The sequence below is a fragment of the Salvelinus fontinalis genome, chromosome 8, assembly GCF_029448725.1.
Source record: "Salvelinus fontinalis isolate EN_2023a chromosome 8, ASM2944872v1, whole genome shotgun sequence".
Lineage (NCBI taxonomy): Eukaryota > Metazoa > Chordata > Actinopteri > Salmoniformes > Salmonidae > Salvelinus > Salvelinus fontinalis.
Genome location: NC_074672.1, coordinates 11834938 through 11857336, shown reverse-complemented (window position 1 = coordinate 11857336; position 22399 = coordinate 11834938). Strand labels below are relative to the sequence as shown.

The 22399-nt window shown below is 42.6% G+C and overlaps 3 protein-coding genes across 7 annotated transcripts in view; 1 reads left to right on the top strand and 2 right to left on the bottom strand.

The window, feature by feature from the left end:
• Positions 1 to 3979: 3979 nt before the first annotated feature.
• Positions 3980 to 9835, bottom strand: LOC129860556 (zinc finger protein Eos-like). 4 transcript variants are annotated; one of them, XM_055931058.1, is made up of 8 exons: positions 9420 to 9835; positions 8330 to 8384; positions 8026 to 8136; positions 6946 to 7236; positions 6625 to 6792; positions 5596 to 5754; positions 5232 to 5369; positions 3980 to 5107 (listed from the first exon to the last, which is right to left on the bottom strand). In XM_055931058.1, the coding sequence occupies exons 2-8, from the start codon at positions 8367 to 8369 to the stop codon at positions 4158 to 4160; spliced, it is 1857 nt and encodes a 618-aa protein (XP_055787033.1). In that variant the 5' UTR covers positions 8370 to 8384; positions 9420 to 9835; the 3' UTR covers positions 3980 to 4157. The 4 variants fall into 4 exon arrangements, with proteins under 4 accessions (XP_055787033.1, XP_055787034.1, XP_055787035.1 ...); XM_055931059.1 differs by having other exon boundaries at positions 8059 to 8136; XM_055931060.1 differs by having other exon boundaries at positions 8092 to 8136.
• Positions 9836 to 9911: 76 nt separating this feature from the next.
• Positions 9912 to 15036, bottom strand: dnajc22 (DnaJ (Hsp40) homolog, subfamily C, member 22). 2 transcript variants are annotated; one of them, XM_055931062.1, is made up of 5 exons: positions 14929 to 15036; positions 12278 to 12914; positions 11577 to 11763; positions 10875 to 10980; positions 9912 to 10628 (listed from the first exon to the last, which is right to left on the bottom strand). In XM_055931062.1, exons 2-5 carry the CDS (start codon positions 12834 to 12836, stop codon positions 10440 to 10442), a joined length of 1041 nt encoding a protein of 346 aa, XP_055787037.1. In that variant the 5' UTR covers positions 12837 to 12914; positions 14929 to 15036; the 3' UTR covers positions 9912 to 10439. The 2 variants fall into 2 exon arrangements, with proteins under 2 accessions (XP_055787037.1, XP_055787038.1); XM_055931063.1 differs by having other exon boundaries at positions 14847 to 14936.
• A 381-nt stretch (positions 15037 to 15417) lies between these two features.
• The window catches only part of LOC129860555 (limb region 1 homolog-like protein), a 40751-nt gene continuing 33769 nt past the window's right edge, over positions 15418 to 22399 (top strand). Inside the window, exon 1 of the mRNA XM_055931055.1 lies at positions 15418 to 15801. Within this exon, the coding sequence (XP_055787030.1) occupies positions 15739 to 15801 (63 nt within the window). The 5' untranslated portion in view covers positions 15418 to 15738. The remainder of the gene's footprint in view (positions 15802 to 22399) is intronic.

The following is a 22399-nucleotide window of genomic DNA, read 5'->3' as shown; positions in this document are numbered from 1 at the left end:
ATATATATATATATATATATATATATATATATATATATATTAACTCAGTGATTGAAATGATGACCCCATCCTCAGTGGCCTATTACAGCAGGCTATTTGGGAAACACAAGCACTTCTTACCTCGAAATCTATTCATTTCGAACGAATTAGTCTGTTCATTTGAACTAAGCAAGCTGCTAAATCATTCAGTTTACATCTTGCCTATATCTTGTCTAGGCTACCGTAGACTATCTGAAAGAGATGTAGGCCTATCAGGAGCTGTAGGCTACCAAGTTTACTCTAAAACCAGGGCTAAATTGAATTACAATCATGAACTCAAATTCTAATCTGTAGCCTATGCCTATTGAAATGACAAGTTGATCTCACAAATGGGCCATTTATAACTGTTTGTATTCTTAACATCTGGCACATAATAACAGCACAATTGCCAGAAAATAGCCTAACATTTGATTTTTTATGTTCATCCAAGTTTTTTTTGCTAAAAAATTTTGAGATCCTCTGTCTAACTGTCATCACTCAAACACTCCTATAGTTATATACATGCGCAAAGGGGATATATTTACAATTATAAGCCTGGTTCGAGCACTAAATGCTGATTGGCTGAAAGTCGTGGTATATCAGACCATATACCATTTCTTTGACCCCAAAATATTTTTTACTCTTCTAGCTGGTTACCAGTTTATAATAACAATAAGGAACCCGGGGGGGGGGGGGGTTGTGGTATATGGGCAATATTTGTATACATTGTCAAAAATACTGGATGTTGTTGACAAGCATATTCAGTTCATATACATATTATTCATATTTCATTCAGGGATTGAAATTACAATCCCATCTTCAGTAGCCTTTTCCAGCAGGCTATTGGGAAACATAAGCACTTCTTACCTCGGAATCGCCAAACTATTCATGTTACTATTCAGTTTACATCGTGCCTTCATTTTGCCTAGGCTACTGTCAGTGGTGTAAAGTACTTAAGTAAAAATACTTTAAAGTACTACTTAAGTCATTTTTTTGAGTATCTGTACTTTACTATTTACATTTTTGATTACTATTACATTTACTTCACTACATTCCTGAAGTAAATAATGTACTTTATACCTTTCCCTGACACCCAAAAGTACATGGAAAATGGTCTAATTCACACACTTAAAGAGAAAATCCCTGGTCATCCCAACTGCATCTGATCTGGTGGACTGACTAAACACAAATGCTTTGTTTGTAAATTATGTCTGAGTGTTGGAATGTGCCCCTGGCTGTCCGTAAATTTAAAAAACAAGAAAATCATGCTGTCTGGTTTGCTTAATATAAGGAATTTGAAATTATTTATCCTTTTTCTTTTGATACTTAAGTATATTTTAGCAATTACATTTACTTTTGATACTTAAGTATATTTAAAACCTTTTACTAAAGTAGTATTTTACTGGGTGACTTTCACTTTTACTTGAGTCATTTTCTATTAAGGTATCTTTACTTTTACTCAAGTATGACAACTGGGTACTTTTCCCACCACTGGCTACTGTAGACTATCTGAAATAAGATGTAGGCCTATCAGGGGCTATGCTATAGGCAACCTGCATCTATCTAAGCAAACCATGGCAAACTTGAAATACAATCATGAACCCAGATTTGAGTCTGTAGCCTATACCTATTGAAATGACAAGTCAATCTCCTATATATTGAAATACAATCATGAACCCAGATTTGAGTCTGTAGCCTATACCTATTGAAATGACAAGTCAATCTCCTATATATTGAAATACAATCATGAACCCAGATTTGAGTCTGTAGCCTATACCTATTGAAATGACAAGTCAATCTCCTATATGGGCCATTTATAACCGTTTGTAGTCTTGTGGCACATAATAACGGCACAATTGCCAGAAAACATTTGTTTTTTAAAAAGTTTGTCCAAGTATTTTTTGCTCAGAGATTTCGAGATCCTCTGTCCAACATTCATCATTCAAACTCCCCCATCGGATATATCTATAGTTATGCACATGCGCAAAAGGGAATTATTTACAATTATAAATGGGGTTCGAGTCCTGAATGCTGATTGGCTGAAAGCCATGGTATACCATGGGTATGACAAAAATGTACTTTTATGTTGGTAACCAGTTTATAATAGCAATAAGGCACCCTGGGGGTTTGTGGTATATGGCCAATATACCATGGCTAATGGCTGTATCCAGGCACTACGCGTTTCGTCATGCTTAAGAACAGCCCTTAGCCGTGGTATATTGGCCATATACCATACCCCTCGTGCCTTATTGCTTAATCAATCATAGCAGTCAAATAAATGAAATCGACAGCCATTGATGGAAAATTATCTGGCGAGTTTAATAAGGACAAATGATCTTTTCTCTTGCGATATATTCAAATTAGTTTATTCGGAAAAAAATATTATTTAGATTTTAAAAAACGATTTAGCTTCTAACGTAGTTACAAGTTACGGTGATTTGTTGATTTTCCTTCTTAATTGGCTGGATAACATTATGAGAAAATAGTTTATTGTATAAATGTGGAAACTCCTCTCTTGCTGTAAAAAAAAATGTTGGCCTAGTTTTCAGGCCTTTTGGGGGAGTTTTCTGGTCGTTGGGCTAGAGATTTTAGCTAGACCTGGCAACCCTGATTGCCTCTGTTGCTGCTTGAGGTTACTTCACAGTTCATACATAATTAATTTGTCATCACACAGTGGAAAGGATAAATGAATGAGAAACTGATAAGCACATTCATACGTCCTAGAATTATCCTATGTACATCAAGTGCATTCATAGTACAATTTGATTTGAGGTTTTTTAAGATACCCATACATTTGTTTGCCATTTTTCACAGGAGGATGCAAACAATGACTAAACATTTCACATAAAATACTGAATTTGGTCTCAAACATTGTACACTCCACACACTGCAAAAACTCAAATACATTTAGAGGTTTTCGGTTGCTTTAAAATCGCAGGAGGTAATGTTTTCTGGATTAATGGGTTGCTTGTGCTGTGGCTGGACAAGATTTGGGATATAGCTGACCACATCTACCAAAACTATGCTAAACGCACACTACAACATACAGATATTCACATAACTATACAAAAGTAGAGACTCTTCGATAGACTGAAATATTTTGTAAGTGTTTTTCTCACTATTCAGTTTCCATTTGTGCAAATGGAGTCTACCCATCAAAGTAGTCCTCGTTTCCTGGACCATTCAGTGCAAAATTACAACATTCTGTGGAAGTTGACATCGAGTCACCTCTGTAAAATTGGGATGGAGATTACAAGACATGACATATTGTCAGTCACAATATGGTCAATGAAGCACCCATTTTAAGTGGAGGGAAAGACCAATACATTACTCAATTCTGTAGATGGCCCGTCTCATTAAGAAAATCCTATAAAACACTGTTCATCTGGTGTGCAGAGCATTCTTGTACAAAGTCATAATTTAAAGCGTTACAATATAATTTATCAGTGCAATACAACAATCTCAGAAAACAAAACCCTCCAAAAGGTAAAAGTCATTTCACTTCACACTATTATCATATTTAAGCAAAGAATCTAAAAGTGAAATCCTCAATCGCATATGACCACCTCAGTCAACTCCTATCTATCACTGGATGGTTCAAGAGTCTGATCTGCACCGTAATTATAAGGCTCCTATTAACTCTCTACTTCTCCACCCCTGAAATCTGTAACCATCCACAGTAAACGATCCACGTCACCTAAATATTGAAGTGCCCTTAAACAGGATATTTTACGTTCATCATAATCTCCTTTACACATGATCACGTACTCTAAAAATAATAAAATGAACGGTTTGCTGCTATGTAACAGTTAAGGCAATGTGTGTCTGTCTCTGTGTAACGTGGTGCAGAACAAACCTGAGCCCATGTCTTCTTAAAGCAGCAGACACCTCTGCCCCTCCCCCCTCCCTCCCTCCCTCCCTCCCTCCCTCCCTCCCTCCCTCCCTCCCTCCCTCCCTAGCCAGTCCCAATTCACTCCCACCTCTACCCTTGGCCTTAATGATGTGAATAGATCTGTAAGGTGGAAGCAATACAGTGAAAGCTCCCCCAGTACACTGATTATCCCTATCCAGACCCTTCAGATTTGTGTAAACATTCAAGGGGAAGGGCCAAGTTGGGACCGAATCTCCTCTTTAACTCCTCAGCCCACCTGGTGCTCCCCGCGGATGATGTGCGAGGTGAACTGGTAACGGCCCTGGCTGTGGTGCCCACAGACGTTGCACTGGAAGGGCTGGCGGAAGCCGTGGCAGCCCATGTGGATGGTGAACATCACGTGGTCCAGGAAGAACATGCGACAGTGCTCACAGCGGAATGACCGCACCGCTCGCCCCTCCCCGTCCACCACCTGTATAGAAGCCTCCCTGGAGATGGAGGGTGACCCTAAACCGGGGGTCCCCGATCCCTTCACGCTAGTTGGGATGGTGGTGATGATGGGCACGGGGCAGGCCCTGTCCCCTCTCTCCCTTTCTATGCCTGGGTCGTTGGCATGGCTGGGGTTGGGACGGAGATGGGTGCGGCTGCGGAGCAGGCCTGGTGTTGGGTAATGTAGATGAGGGAGGAGGTGGGGGTTGTTGGAGTTGCTGGTTGGAGCTGTAACCCTGGTGCTCTGCTGCTCCTCTGCTGTGCTCTCTGTGTCGGACTTGTCTTTGAAATCGTGGCAGCCGTTGCTGGGGCCGTTGCTGGGGCCGTTGCTGGGGCCGTTGCTGACAGTGAGGCTGTGGATGTTGCTGTGACCTGAGGGTACGTTCTTGTGTCCCTCACCTGCTTCCCGTCCAGCAAGCTCCACAGACACATCTCCAGCTCCACCATTGACCTGGGGACCCAGAGGAGTCCGGTGGCTGTAAACAGAGCTGATGACTGGGCTGGAGTCGGACAGGCAGGCAGGGTAGGGCAGGGCCAGCTGAGGGGGCTTCGACCCAGGGTCCTCACCACCTTCACACCTGCGGAGGAACCTGCCCCCAATCCTTGCTAACCCTGTAGCACCAGCTTCTCCATCAAGGTCAGAGTGCAGGTCCCCATTCTTATCCTCTTCAGGGCCAGGGGATAGTTCAGAAGGTAGATCACGGTTGTTGAGCCTCATGTGCTTTTCTCCTGTAAAGAAGGACACATCAGTGTTGACGACCTCAGGTTCATAGGACTGTATCATCATGTTAAAGCAATGTTGGGCTTCAATACCTTCAGGAACATGGAAATATATAAACAGGAGAAAACTCACCCAGAAACTTCTGTGGTGTGGACCTCTTGCGTTTGGTGACGCTGTTGACCAGCCTGTGTATGAAGGACTGTTTCTCAGTGGACGGCTGGAGGACAGGTTCTGGCTCAGGGATCAGCTCCATGCCTGGGGACTCCTCCCCTACACAAAACACAGCAGACTCTGTTCAAATAGACACTACATTGACATAATACTGGAAAGACAGTCTTCTGGGTCACAGTACATTGACTGGGCCAGTGAGCTCAGATTGAACTAACACAAAATGAAGGAGCACAGTGCATTTCAGCATGTTTGTGTGGTGTGGATGATGACAGAGTCAATGTGTGTTACCCTGTACATTTCACATTACAATGTGTGTGTATGTTACCCTGTGTAGTGGGGTTAGTGCTGAGTGCTGGCTGATGGTTCTGTAGACTCTTTAGGTAGTTCTGGCAGCGTTCAAGGTGTTCCTCCAGGGTACTCTGCTGCTTGTAGCTACGACCACAGTAACTGCATTTGTAAAGTTTACCCACTGTCAGAGAGGGCACTGCAGCACAGAAACACAGCGATTCATGGGTCAATCAATGGGTAATGCATCCTTCTCTTTTGGTCTGTTTTGGTAAAATGAGGTCTACAAAATATGACAAAACTACTGATTGTTTCCTAGGGAAGTTAGTTATTCCTGCAAGTAAGTCAAATAAAAAGATACATGTAGTTGTGCATAGTTAGAGTTTTATTCAATCATTCAGTACTAGTTCATGACCTAGTCGTTACACTATGTACTCCCCCTTCTCCGTGAATTCCCGAAATTGTTCTCTGTTCCACGCCTACGGCGTTAAAAAACACTCAACTCTCCACCGCAACGTTCCACCTTACCAAGCAGTCGGAGAAACTGACGTCATTTCACCGAAATCCGACGTTGTGCAAGTTTGCTTTCTTCGAAAATGAACCTATTTGTTCAGAACAGCAAGGCAGAGACCCAACAGGGCTTGCCTGTCTCTATCAACAACTGTTGAATGCATGTCTACATTAAATTGAAAACACCAACAGGACATCCTGTTTTGAATAGTTTTAAATGTCATTTCTTGCACATGTGGTATCTTACATTCCTGTAAAGACAATAGGTATCTATTTCCTCTGAGCCCCACTCTAGAGCTAAATTGACAGTTTCTAATGCAATCACATGCATTGTGCTATAGATTTGTACTTTTTTCTAGATGCAATATGAGCAAAATGTAGTACGAAGTGCAGACACCTAATACTGAGAAGTGATGATATTACAATACTATTACATTACATAGTGAGCTAATACCTTGTTACAGGTAGAGGCTCTATTCCCCATCTGGTCCCACTTGGAGCCCAAATGGTCTCACCAGTATCCTGGCTTGACATTAGAAAGCAGGCTACTGTGTCTTACCAGTGTGTGTGCGGATGTGTCCAGAGAGTGCGTCCCGGCGGCGACAGGCGTAGTTACAGAAGGGACATTTAAAGGGTTTCTCTCCAGAGTGCAGCTTTGTGTGGCGCAGCAGGTTCCCCTTCTGGGTGAAGGAGGCTCCACACTGGTTACACATGAATGGACGCTCACCTGACAAAATACACACACACACACAATTCATTCCTCGTTATCCATGTCAATACTATCAAGTTGTAGCAAGGAGCCATATCAAATCACCGTTTTTACAGCTAAGCCAAAGGAGTGTGGTCTAGGAGGTCTAACCTGCAGTCTATTCATCCTCACCTGTGTGGCTGCGTTTGTGCACTGTTAGTACATTGGGCCCGATGCAGACCATTCCACACACGTCACATTGGAGCTTACAATTGGGCAGTCGGATGGGACCGGCAGATGCAGGCTGAGGACTGGCCAGCTCCCCGTAACCCTTTCCTGGTCCTCCCCATACCTCACTCCCCTCTTCTGTCTTGTCCCCTCTTTCATCCCTCCACCCATCATCCCTCTCTCCATCTCTTCTCTCTGGCTGTGGAGAACCTGCAGACTCATTGTCACTGTAGAGTTCTATCTTAATGGAGCTCACTAAGGAAAGTGGAGACAGGCGAGAGACGCTTTGTTAATAATCATCAGAACTTAGCATACGGAAACGTATTTCTTAAATTGCACGGAAGTACATCTTTATATATTAAAATACCGATAAAAATGTATCGTATGGAAATAATTCCTCAAGGGAGATAACTGCCCACTGACTTCTTTCAGTCAGTTTTGCATGTGATATATTAAATACAGTACAGTCAATAGGTTACCGAGATCGTAGATAGGAGACAAACATTGAGTATACAAAACATTAAGAACACCTGCTCTTTCAATGACATAGACTGACCAGGTGGATCCAGGTGAAAGCTATGATCCCTTAATGATGTTTCTTCAATCCACTTCAATCAGTGTAGATGAAGGGGAGGAGACAGGTTAAAGAAGGATTTTTAAGCCTTGAGACAATTGAGACATGGAGTGTGTATGTGTGGGCAAGACAAAATATTGAAGTGCCTTTGAATGGGTTATGGTAGTAGTACACCCGTTTGTGAAGAACTGCAACGCTGCTGGGTTTTTCACACTCAACCGTTTCCCATGTGTATGAAGAATGGTCCACCACCCAAAGAACATCCAGCCAACTAGACACAACTGTGGGAAGCATTGGAGTCAACATGGGCCAGCATCCCTGTGGAACGCTTTTGACACCTTGTAGAGTCCATGCACCGATGAACTGAGGCTGTTCTGAGGGCAAAAGGGGGGAAGGGGGGAGGTGTTGCCACTCAATATTAGGAAGGTGTTATTAATGTTTTGTACACTCAGTGTATAGCGATGACTGACCACTAAGAGATCTGTTTGGAGAGGACTGTTTACAGTTTGGAGTGGTCAATGTTGGAAACCTCAGACCTCCACAGAAATCACCTCGCTCCTTTGCTGACTCTCCTTCATTGCCTGTGAAGACACACGTACGCACACACACACACACACACACACACATGCACACACGCACACACACACACAGTATGCACTTGTATTCCATGTACTGAACCAGGCCTAAACATAATTAGACCAATTGTGTTACTTCTAAAAAAGAATTTTTGGAATAAGTCTTGGTAGCACAAGAAACATCCAGTTTTTTCCATACCTGACATATATGAAAATCCATTGCAGTCATCAGCATTCATTTTCTCACCAGCTGACTATGGCACAGAGAGAAAAACAGACAAGTCAGAGCAATGATGTTAAATGCATTCTTTATAGCAGCTTTCTTTTTCAAATATCTGACTGCAGTAAATGCAGTAATAGATTGTTTGACACAAGTTTGTATTGTCTGTTTAACTGGCACTTTTCTCTATCTAGATTACCTATACTCAGTTGCCAGGAAATGCACATATGAGAAGTTCAACATTTATAGTCAGTGCTGAAGTGTGACACTTGAACTCTCCTCCCTCCTCCACCACATACCCAGGAAATGTGGGGTATATGTTTTATCACATTTCTCTGGTTTATCATCATGATAAGCAAATCAATTATTACATTGTATTATTTTCATGTATTTTAAATGTTACATGGATCTTCTAATCAGACCCAAATGTAACATTTTGGTTACTGAGTGATCCTGGTGAGGCCAATATAAAGCTATCCATCCATCAGCAAGAGGATGGACAGTCTACCCCCCAGCCGTTGGTACCGCCGGTACGCCAATCATATTAATGGAAGACATTCCTTGGGTGAATTCATTATGGAAACCGTTAAGTCTTTAGAACCAAACGGAAGCAACCAGAGCAAAACGAGAGTTTCTGTTAGACAAATTCAAGTAGGTCCCTCCCCTTTTCGTTCCGTTTAAGAAACGTTTTTCAACAGAATCGGCGGAATGAATACGCCCCTGACATTCGTTTCGTGTTGCCATGTCACTGTGCTGGCTTTGATGGAACAAGCTGATGATGGAACGTGACAGGTTAATAAGGGCGCGATAAATTAATATTGGTGCAAACAAGCATCAAAAGTCAACACAAATGCCATTTAGATGGGCACTTCCCCGATTGATGCAGCTGTCATCCGAAAATGACATGTCTGTGAAACTAGCGGAATAATGTTTCTTCTGAGACGTTGCTATGGCACCCACCACTCGACAAATGCTGTCCACCTGAACTAGCCCGAAACATATCCTTGCCAAAATGTCACTTTCTTTGATTAAACGCTGTTGTTAACAAGTGCATCACCCTCTTCCTTACCTGACGAACGACTATTGTTGACGTTTTTAAATGTCAGAATATCTGTTTGTTGTCTCTGGCGACGGCAGCATCTCCGGATATAAATATTACCTGACAACTTCCGGGCCCATGTTGAGCCCGATGCAATCCGGGCTCCTTGGGACGTCCATAAACCATTGAAGTTGAAATGTAAAATGGGTAAGGGTTATGGTTTTTAGGGTAGGGACGTCCCAAGGAACACGGATAGCACTGACCGCTGGCATACAGGCCGAATAGCCTACAACAGATTGGGCGCGTTCCTCTGCCCAGGCGTTGCTGACGCATACCAGGTCTTACGACGCCTGGATAGGTTTTACCCACTGGCTAACCACATCAAATGTTATAGCAATTTGGTCCCCGACTGCACAGCCGATGACGTGGTACGCAACCATTAGTTGAAACCTGCAACGTCTAGAGAAGACCATAACCTGATCAGTAGCTAGTGATTGCCGAAAACATCGATGCACAGGCTAATTAAAGATGTGGAAAACAGCAGATTTATTGAGGCACCAAAAAGTACATATTTTAAATCAGAAAGGTGTGATGTTTAGGTACTGGTCTAGAGAGCATTTTTCTATTATATTAATTGACAGTCATTATAGTTGGCGTTCTACAATTCACCACAAGATGGCAGCAATTTATTTTTATTATTATAATAGAGCAACCTAAATATTGGAGTCACTATTATCAAGAAGTTGGATACAGAACATATATTTTAACATCAACCCCAATGTACAGCTGTTTAACAGCTTGAAATGGTTTACAATATTGCTCTGCTGCTGTAATCCTGCTATAAGAACCCATGTGACATGTTTGTCTGAGAAAAAAAAAACATATCATTAAAGAAAAGAGAGCAACCTGGCTACTACAAAAAGTTATCTGCATCTAGAAAGTATCCCTTCTTGACTTGGATAAAACACATTATGACAGTTGATCCTGTGAGAGGACGACCAAGTCCGTGCCACATCATTGGCATTTGGGTTGACGGGTCGAGCAGGGAAATCATTTATTTCGATGATCAGGCTTCTGTCCTCTGAGCAGAGTCTCATAGGCTTCCTGGATCTGTATAAACATCTTCTGTGCCTCTTCCATCTTGCTGCCAGGGTTGTGGTCTGGGTGCCACACCTTCACCAGCTCTCTGTAGCTACGTGTTACCTCCTCCATAGAAGCGTCCTTACTCACTGACAACATCTGAAACACAACACAGACATATACAGCATGGGGCAGGCATAGTAGGGCATGCTCATTGAGATACAGAAAATCGAGCCAACCAGCAGCATCAATAGTATTTAACTGCATGTATGCTATTGTAGCCGCACCAAAGGCAGACACGTCAATTGAATCTTGCTATGGTAACTACCCCCAGGGGCTGCAACATCAATGGTATCGACCCCTCTGCTATAGCTCAATGTTTCAGTGTTACACAGTCATACTCACTTGCAGTGCCTCTCTCTCCCTCTGACTGCGCTCTGTGAGCAGTATCTCCAAAACTTTCCTCCAGCTCTCCTCCGAGGGGCCCCAGCCCGTGAAAGCACCCAGTATCCTATAAGTTTTAGTTTAGTTCAGTTTAGGTTCGAAAGATACTCATTATACATCAGACCAGAGGAGGCTGGTGGGAGGACCTATAGGAGGACAGGATCATTGTAATGGCTGGAATGGAATTAATGAAAAGGTATCAAACACATCAAACATATGGAAACATCAAACATATGGAAACCACGTTCGACTCAATTCTATATATTCTATATATTCCATTCCAGCCATTACATTAAATTCCCAATCTGGCCCTCAAACCATCATGGTCACCTAATAATCCCCAGTTTACAATTGGCTCATTCATCCCCCTCCTCTCCCCTGTAACTATTCCCCAGGTCGTTGCTGCAAATGAGAATGTGTTCTAAGTCAACTTACCTGGTAAAATAACAGTAAAATAAATAAAATAAAAAAAACAATGAGGCCAGTCCTCCTATAGCTCCTCCCACCAGCCTCAGGACTAATCTGCCTGGGTTCATACTCAAACACATAAACAAGAACAAAATCCTATCCCTAAAATGATTAATTCAGCAACTTCTTAAACTTATATTTGTTTGTATGTTTGTTTGTTTGTGTGTTTCTAGTCACTTGTGGTTATGGTTGTACCTGTAGGGTAGCAGCAGGAAATACTCCACCACCGAGCGGAGCCAGGGAAAGAACCAGAACATGTCCAGCAGGGCTGCCACACAGTCAGACAGGTAGTAGAGAGTTGCTGTGGTGTTGTGGAAGATACTGTATCCCAGTGGAGCTGAGAATGCCAGCCAGACTAGGGCCAGACGGTAGAGACGAGGACCTATAGACAACAGAAACAGACACATATGGATACAAGTAACAAGATATTAGTAACAAGGAGGAGAATTGTTGATTCAGCATTAGACACCAAGAGAGAATTGTGTTTTTTATGACTGAAAGCATAGGAAGGGTAATATATTCTACTACTCTATAGATTTGGCAACAGTATCTGCATGTCTTCTGTTGTAATGGCCTCCAGGGCCAGCAACGCCAATTATTATTATTATTATTATTTTTTAACTAGGCAAGTCAGTTAAGAACAAATTCTTATTTACAATGACGGCCTAGGAACAGTGGGTTAACTGCCTTGTTCAGGGGCAGATTTTTCCCTTGTCAGCTCAGGGATTCGGTTACTAGTCCAACGCTCTAACCACTAGGCTACCTGCCGCCCCTACTTTTTAGATAGTACTAGCTGTAAAAGGTCATCATAGGCAGGTTTGGATGGACTTTGGCCTATTGTAATAGTGGAACATAGTTGGTTGGAGATGTAAAATCATGGGCCATGGTCTACATACCCAGTTCTTGTTGACTCCCAGAAGGTGGATGGGTTTTGAACCTGCGGTGCTGTGACGCTGTGACGCTGGCAGCGATACTGATGGGCAGAGGGGAGATGGTGCTGCCATAGAAGATAGGGGAGGTGATGACACAGGCTATGAGGGTCTTGTGTAGGTCAGTTGTCTGCTCTCCCACACTGGAAACCAGGTGGACCCCGGCGCCCACACACAGCGGCAGTACAATCAGGTAGAAGAAACTCAGTGAGTTCAGGCCGATCAGTGCCACCGTTCCAAAATAGATCCCTACGGAAATCTGACCAGCAAATCTGGCAAAGCTCACAGGTGGAGGTCTGGCTATAGGATGCCTTTTTCTATCTCTTAACCCTCCTTCCATCTCCCGGTTGGCTTCTCCCACGTATGCAGGGATACGAAAGAACTCTCTGGCCCAGCCAACTCCAAAGCCCCCAAGGGTTAGCATCCATAGCAGGGCATGGCTGTCTCTTCCTAAGTACAGGTGATGAAGGCCCAACGGTCCACCCATTGCCCATAAGGCATAGGTGACAGTCACACTTTTCGTCATGATGATAGGATGGATAGGATCTCAGTGGATCAATGTTTGGACTATAGAAGAAAAACAGTCATCCTTGAAGACGAGAGTCTGCAATTCATAAGCAAAATGTGGATTATTTATGAAAGAAGGTTAATGCAGTCACAGGCTGAAAGTAATGAGCAAAAACTATGATATACGATAACATACACAGCATTCAGGGAAATACATACACGTCTTCATTGAAGGAAATAAATATGACACACATTGTAACTATGTAACAGTTATCATAGCCTAATTATGTAATTAGCACTGAACAAACATATAAACATAACATGCAACAATTTCAAAGATTTTACTATCTTACAGTTTATATAAGGAAATCGATCAATTGAAATACATTCATTAGGCCCTAATCTATGGATTTCACATGACCGGGATTACAGATATGCATCTGTTAGTCAAAGACACCTTTAAAAAATGTAGGGGCGTGGATCAAAAAACCAGTCAGTATCTGGTGTGACCACCATTTGCCTCATGCAGCGCGACACATCTCCTTCGCATAGACTTGATCAGGCTGTTGATTGTGGCCTGTGGAATGTTGTCCCACTCCTCTTCAATGGCTGTGCGAAGTTGCTCGATATTGGCGGGAACTGGAACACACTGTTGTACACGTCGATCCAGAGCATCCCAAACATGCTCAATGGGTGACATGTCTGGTGAATATGCAGGCCATGGAAGAACTGGGATATTTTCAGTTTCCAGGAATTGTGTACAGATCCTTGCGACCTGGGGCCGTGAATTATCATTCTGAAACATGAGGTGATGGCGGCGGATGAATGGCACGACAATGGGCCTCAGGATCTCGTCACGGTATCTCTGTGCATTCAAATTTGCATTGATAAAATCCAATTGTGTTCATTGTCCGTAGTTTATGCCTGCCCATACCATAACCCACCGCCACCATGGGGCAATCTGTTCACAACATTGACATCAGCAAATCACTCCCCCACACGACGCCGTACACATTACGCTGTCTGCCATCTGCCCGGTTGCCATCTGCCCGGTACAGTTAAAACCGGGATTCATCCGTGAAGAGCACACTTTCCAGCGTGCCAGTGGCCACCGAAGGTGAGAAATTGCCCACTGAAGTCAGTTACGACGCCGAACTACAGTCAGGTCAAGACCCTGGTGCGGACGACGAGCCCACAGATGAGCTTCCCTGAGATGGTTTCTGACAGTTTGTGCAAAAATGATTTGGTTCTACAAAACCACAGTTTCATCAGCTATCTGGGTGGCTGGTCTCAGACGAAGAAGAAGCAGGATGTGGAGATCCTGGGTTGTCATGGTTACACACGGTCTGCGGTTGTAAGGTCGGTTGGACGTACTGCCAAATTCTCTCAAACGACGTTGGAGGCGGCTTATCGTAGGAAAATGAACACTCAATTCTCTGGCAACAGCTCTGCTGGAAATTCCTGCAGTCAACATGCCAATTGCACACTCCCTCAAAACTGTGGCATTGTGTTGTGTGACAAAACTGCACATTTTAGTTTGGCATTTTATTGTACCCTGCACAAGGTGCACATGTGTAATGAGCGTGCTGTTTAATCAGATTATTGTTATGCCACACCTGTCAGGTGGATGGATTATCTTGGCAAATGAGAAATGCTCACTAACAGTGATATAAACAAATTTGTGGACAACATTTTTGAGAAATAAGCTTTTTGTGCGTATGGAACATTTCTGGGATCTTTTATTTCAGCTCATGAAACGTGGGACCAACACTACATGTTGCGTTTATATTTTTGTTCAGTGTAGCTCTCTGAACATTTGTTAATGTTTAGGAATGTGAAGAACGAAGGGACAGAATAAGAGATAAAAGCTAAATAATACACACTATTATTATAAACAGTTAAAACAGTACACTTTGGGTGCTACGGATCCATAACATGATGACAAAGCTGGACTGATAAGAACAAGAACATGCCGTTTTCATGGAACAAAATGAATCACTGCAGTATATCACATTCTCTATGAACTTACTGTTGATAGACCACAGAATGTACCCTTGATTAGACTTACATAAATATGATTTTGAGTTATTTTGTAAAAGACACAAACTTACGACACAAATCAACCTTGGCAGTACAAATTCTTCCGTGGTTTAGAGATTGTTATTGCATCAGTAATGGACTTTGGATGGTGACAATGAAGTTGATAGGCCTTCTGGGCCCTGAATAGGCACAATAAACTTGATTCACACTTCCTGGATAACTGCAATGATTAAACAGGCGTAAATATGGTAATTTGGGACAGAATACTTTCAATGTTTTAATAGTGGTGGAAAGTAAACAAATGTGTATACATGCATGTTCCTGTCAATATTATGCTTCAGAAATGTATGATTTTATTCTAGTAAAATACTTTGATAAAAACATCAGGGTTCAATTTTTCATGGAACAATGCTTGGACCAATCATCTCAGAGCGAAGTTTCATCTGCCAATCACAATATACCCTAGGGAAATATTCAACCAATCAATACCAGATTTTTACATTTAATTGGAGAGGCGCGGTCCCCCCACCCATGTTGTGTTTGGAATTAGCTGTGTTCTAATCTACTGTCATAAATGTATCCGTAAATTCGAATCTTGAACAAAATGTCAGCAAGGAAATACATCTAACCGCTCTCCCCTTTCTCCACCCCTGCCCACGGCCCGCCCCGTACGGTTATAGCGCACCGAGGACCGTGAAGCTTGCTAGTGGAGTTGAAACAGGGGTACAATGACCGTAGTTTTGCAATTAGTTTAGGACAAATGTAGGTAGCTTGCCACAATGGTCTAACCGGCGAGAGATGTTTTGTTGTTTTATCGCCCGGTCACCGCGCTTTTAGTCACGTTTTATTACATTTTAACCCATGCGTTATGGTTTCGTAGGATGGAAGTAGACGACGTGTCGGTTAGAGAGCAACTTTTCCACAACAGAGTGCGAGAGACTTTTGTAAGTAATTTTAAACCTAATATAAAAGCATTTCAGCGAGATGTTCATCCGTGCTAACTACATTGTTAAAAGAGTTCTAACTATTGTGTTTGTTCAATGAAAACCATGCCATGGATGCAGTGGTGTTAACTACTTAAGTACAAATACAGAATTATTGTTTGTGGGGGTGTATCTGGATTCCGTAGGCTACTTTACTACATTCCTGAAGAAAATTATGTACTTTTTACTCCATACATTTTTCCCTGACACCCAAAAGTACTCGTTAAATTTTGAATGCTTAGTAGTACAAGAAAATGGTAAAATTCACGCACATTATCAAGATAACATCTCTGGTCATCCCTACTGCCGATATCTGGTGGACTCACCAAACACAAATGCTTCGTTTGTAAATTGTTGGATTGTACCCTTGGCTAAACGTAAATGTTTTAAAACAAGACAATTGTGCCGTCTGGTTTGCTTAATATAAAGAATTAGAAATGTATACATTTACTTTTGATACTGAATAATATTTAAAACTATATGCTTTTAGGCTTTAGCTCAAGTAACGTTAGTATTTTATAATAACTGTAGCCTTATGTTATTACGGGTACTCTACGGGGACCCTACAGCTGGTACTGTGTGTGTGCCTCCAGCTGGTCATTTATCCAGTAATGTAGCTGAGGCATAGCCCAATATTGGACTAAAGAGCCTAAGGTTACTCCTTAGTCAAAGCACCTTACATGTTCTGTTTAAAGGGCGAATTGGCTCGAAGCCAAAACAGCCAAATGCTCCATCTAAACGTGAATTGATTTTCAATTGCGGTACGGTTCTAGAAACATAAATCCCTCAACTTTAATATCACATCAAAAATAATTTCACAAATGTACACTTACTGTACACCAAGTTGGGAGCAAGTCACTATTATTCGAGTCACAAGCAAGTCTCGAGTCGCATTCTAAGAACGAGTCGAGTCGCAAGTTTTTTTTTTTTCAATGTCAATTTTTTTTTTGATGCATGTAAAAACTTGTTCAACTACAAAACTTTGTCTATTTATTGAGGCAACCAGACTGCCCTTTTCATTATTTTGTCTACAACATATTTATAATAAGGCTGCCCCTGAGAAAATTGGACTTCCCTGAAATGACAATGGATAGCACTTACCATACCATCCCTGAGTGCTTGAAATAACAACAACAAATGACCCTCCCCTATACCCAAAATAATTAAAACAAAGTGGATAGCAGAGAACATGTCTACCATTTACCCTTACCACTTGAACAGACCAGAGCCTTGGATGTGCAGTTCTAGAAACTGTTCTGTCCTGTAAGCATTTGGCTACATGGCAACGCAGGAATTCTGATGGTTGTGGATACGTAGACCATCGTGGACAAGAGTAGGGGTGTAAAGATCTCCTTTATAGTAAAAGCATGGCAGAAATCTGTCATTGTATTTGCAGGTCTGAGGAGGAAAAATGTAATAAACATTTCATGCAATTCTACTTCATTTTACATAGTCTTTTTGTGCATAGTCTTTTTGTGCCACACAAATGACTGAAATTACAGGCCAAGAATGGACAGAGAGGCCTATGTGTTCATAGTAGCATATTTCTCCAATGCCAAATCAGTATCTCGTTTGTAATGAAATTGTCCCTGTTTGCAAATAATTACATCTGAGACATCATTAGGAATCTGAGCATGGTACTTTCAAAGGTTAGGCCTACATTTCCACCCCTGACACAGTATGCTTTAACTGCTGGCTACTCATCCGTGGTATAAACCAATGAGAAGATCACACGTGTATCACCTAAAAGCTATCTGGGTTTAAACATCTTATATTGTACAGAAAGTGAATAGTTTAATCAATTGATGGTGACAGAATTAGATTTCTTCCCAAGCAAAGTACATCTTCTGTCTCCTCTGCTATAGATGGTTGTAGCTGTCTCTGAATGTCAAAGAAACGAAACTTCGATATCCCCATATGCATCGTAGTCGCGTCTTTCCCGGGTATTATACAACTTTTTTTGTAGCACAAAGCATTGCGAAACAGCAAAGTTATAGATCACTTTATATAATAGGATCTTAAATCTTAAGGTAACGATGGGTATGCCTGTGCTTTTTGCCATTTCCTTTGACTCCTCCTGAATTGCCACTGTAGGCCTACATAGCACAGCCATGGGTTAGGCAGCACACTAACACGTTTCTGATCAGCAAGAGCAAAACAAGCTGAGGCTCATGATCAAGACTATACATATTTTCTTTAACTAGGCAAGTCAGTTAAGAATTTGTTCTTATTTACAATGACCGCCTAGGAACAGTGGGTTAACTGCCTTGTTCAGGGGCAGAACGACAGAATTTTACCTTGTCAGCTTAGGGTTTCGATCTAGCAACCTTACGGTTACTGACCCAACGCTCTAACCACTAGGCTACCTGCGGCCCCAAAGACTAAGGAGATGATTGTGAACTACAGGAAAGGAGGACCGAGCACGCCCCCATTCTCAACGACGGGGCTGTAGTGGAGCAGGTTGAGAGCTTCGTGTCCACATCACCAACAAACTAACATGGTCCAAGCACACCAAGACAGTCGTGAAGAGGGCACGACAAAACCTATTCCCCCTCAGGAGACTGAAAAGATTTGGCATGGGTCCTCAGATCCTCAAAAGGTTCTACAGCTGCGCAATCGAGAGCATCCTGACAGGCCTCCGACCGCAAGGCACTACAGAGGATGGTGCGTACAGCCCAGTACATTACTGGGGCCAAGCTTCCTGCCATCCAGGACCTCTATACCAGGCGGTGTCAGTGAAAGGCCCTAAAAATTGTCAGACTCCAGCCACCCTGGTCATACTGTTCTCTCTGCTACCACACGGCAAGCGGTACCGGAGCACCAAGTCTAGGTCCAAGAGGCTTCTGAACACAGCTTCTACCTGCAAGCCATAAGACTCCTGAACATCTAATCAAATGGCTACCCAGACTACTTGCACCCCCATGTATATAAATTACTTCGACTAACCGGTGCCCCCGCAAATTGACTCTGTACCGGTACCTCCTGTATATAGCCCCGCTATTGTTATTTTACTGCTGCTCTTTAATTATGATACTTTTATTTCTTGTAGGCATTTTCCTTAACTGCATTTTTGGTTAGGGGCTTGTATGTAATCATTTCACTGTGGCTCTGACAAATGGCTACCCAGACTACTTGCACCCCCATGTATATAATTACTTTGACTAACCGGTGCATTTTTGGTTAGGGGCTTGTATGTAAGCATTTCACTGTAAGGTGAACAACACCTGTTGTTTTTGGTGCATGTGACAAATAACATTTGATTTGAATATCCATTGCGGTTTGTAATGCAGCCTAGTTTTATTTACACCATCCCCTCTATTTTAGAAATATAACTTTGCTCTGTGCTTCTCCGAGCATGCACTTCGTAGCCTATAGGCTTTGGATTGTTTTATTGTGACCACACCAGACCATTAGGCAATAAGCATCAGAAAATGCATGCCTCCCTACTCCGTATCAAAGGCTTGGTTTGACAAGCTCTGTTTGCAGGAAAATAGCTGCTGGCTAAGGATGCTGCTGGGACACATGCAGCATTTACTTTTTCGCTCTTTACTTTAATTGCTGTTTGATCTGGCTTTTGAATTTAAAGTTTTTACCGGCGTCATGGTTTTGCCTTCGCCCAATGTTTTTCGTTCAGCTTTTTGCAACACCGGTCTGGTAAGGTTGAACGTCCCCTCTACTCTCGACAAAAGCTTCTCCCGAGTGGGTATTACTCCTACTCCCGTTGTCTGCTGCACTGCTGTTTGGATCCCACCCATCGATCTGTTCCCCGTCTGCCCTGGTCTGTCTCCCCTGTCTGGTACAGGTACCCCTTCCACACTCGCATCCAAAACGCATGCACATAAGTACACACACACCGCAGACTTTGGACTGAACTGCAAGCAATTATTGTAGGATTAGATGGAATATATGCTGAACAAAAATTTAAACGCAACATGCGACAATTTCAAAGATTTTACAGAGTTACAGTTCATGTAACTTTGAATACAAGAACATTGGATTAACATTTAATTCAATTGTAATCAATTGAATTAAAAATTCATTAGGTCCCATCTATGGATTTCAAGTGGGTAGGTAGGCCCCCCCCCCCCCCCCCCCCAGACCTGTCAGGTGGATGGGATTATTTTGGCAAAAGATGGGATTATCCTAACAGGGATGTAAACAAATTTGTCCACAAATTTGAGAAATACGCTTTTTGTGCATATGGAACATTTCTGGGATTTTTATTTCACCTCATGAAACATGGGACCAATGCTTTACATGTGGGGTTTATATTTTTGTTCCATGTAGTTTTACCAAAAGCAGTGCATTCGGAAAGTATTCGTACCCCTTTTAACACATTTTGTTACAGCCTTATTCTAAATGGATTGAATAAATATAAAATATTTGTCACATCAATCTAAACACAGTACCCCATAATGACAAAGTGAAAACAGATTTCTCATTTTGGGGGCCAACATTAGAAGAAAAACTAAACAAAAATACCTTATTTACATAATTCAGACCCTTTGCAATGAGACTTAAATTGAGCTCCAGTGCATCCTGTTTCCATTGATAATCCTTGAAGTTTCTACAACTTGATTGGATTCCACCTGTGGTAAATACAATTGATTGGACATGATTTGGAAAGGCGTACACACCTGTCTATATAAATGTCTCACAGTTGACAGTGCATGTCAGAACAAAAACCAAGCCATGAGGACGAAGGAATTGTCCGTAGAGCTCCGAGACAGGATTGTGTTGTCACAGATTTGGGGAAGGGTACCAAAAATGTTCTGCAGCATTGAAGGTCCCCAAGAACACAGTGGCCTCCATCATTCTTCATTGGAAAAAGTTTGGAACCACCAAGACTCTTCCTAGAGCTGGCCGCCCGGCCAAACTAAGCAATCGGGGGAGAAGGGCCTTGGTCAGGGAGGTGGACCAAGAACCCGATGGTCACACTGACAGCGCTCTCCTCTGTGGAGATTGGAGAGCATTCCAGAAAGACAACCATCTCTGCAGCACTCCACCTATCAGGCCTATATGGAAGAGTGGCCCAACGGAAGCCACTCCTCAGTAAAAGGCACATGACAGCCCGCTTGGAGTTTGCCAAAAGGCAACTAAAGGACTCCGATCATAAGAAACAAGATTCTCTGGTCTAATGAAACCAAGATTGAACTCTTTAGCCTAAATACCAAGCATCACGTCTGGAGGAAACCTGGCAAACCTGAAGCGTGGTGGTAGCATCATGCTGTGGGGATGTTTTTCAGCAGCAGGGACTGGGAGACTAGTCAGGAAAGCTGAAAGGAGCAAATTAGAGGTCCTTGATGACAACCTGCTCAGCACCTTCGACTGGGGGCGAAGGTTCACCTTCCAACAGGACAACGACCCTCCGCACACAGCCAAGACAACGCAGGAGTGGCTTTGGGACAAGTCTCAATGTCCTTCAGTGGCCCAGCCGGACTTGAACCCGATCGAACATCTCTGGAGAGATCTGAAAATGGCTGTGCAGCGACGCTCCACATCCAACCTGACAGTTTGAGAGGATCTGCAGAGAAGAATGGTAGAAACTCCCCAGAACAGGTGTGCAAAGCTTGTAATGTCATACCCAAGAAGATTTGAGGCTGTAATTGCTGACAAAGGTGCAACAACAAAGTACTGAGTAAAGGATCTGAATAATTATGTAAATGTGATATTACAGTTTTTTTTATTAAAATAAGTTGTTGCTTTGTCATTATGGGGTACTGTGTGTATATTGAGGGGGGGGGGGGGGGGCAATTTTATACATTTTAGAATAAGGCTGTAACCTAACAAAATGTGGAAAAAGTTAAGGGGTCTGAATACTTTCCGAATGCACTATGCATTTTAAACGTGTGAAAGCAAGCAAAGCACTCTCCTCTGGCATTAGGTTGGAGAGCGCAAGGTGTCTTTGCCACAGTGGTTCATTTTAGCAACAAATTCCAAATGCATGCATTTAAAAGACAATTATCAATTTTGACATAGCAAAAAAACAATGACAGCATGTTTGTGGCTTCTTCAGTTTACACACAGGTGTACGGCGACGCAGATAGCTAATTAGCCCAGGTAGTCAACTATCTTCTGTCTGTTTTCCGTTAACAAGTGCTGTAACATGGAAATATGGCCGTGTGGGAACCCTATAAAGGTGAATATCATTTTAGCCTTTTTTTTTGGTGGAAAATTGTTTCTCACCGATATGGTTCTTATGCTTCCAAAACCATTCCACAAGCGACACCTTTTAATTTTCAGGCCCTTAACAACCCCCCCCCCCCCCCCCCCCCCCCCCCACGCCCACAGAAGAGGATTTCTTGCAATGACTTGTGTGTAATATAATGGTCCTCAGAGCAATTATCAAGGGCTAGCTGAGACACAGAAGGGTGACCCAAGAAGGAGACCTTTCTTGCATCTGTGGCCCTTTTTTCCGCCCCCTGGGGCAAATGCATGCGATCAAAGGTCTTAACCCCAAGTCCCATTGCCAAGGGCCCCCTTCAAAAAAAATATGGGGGATTGGAAGTGATGCAGACAATCCCATTGCTGGAAGCTACACTCTATCTGCAGTATTAAA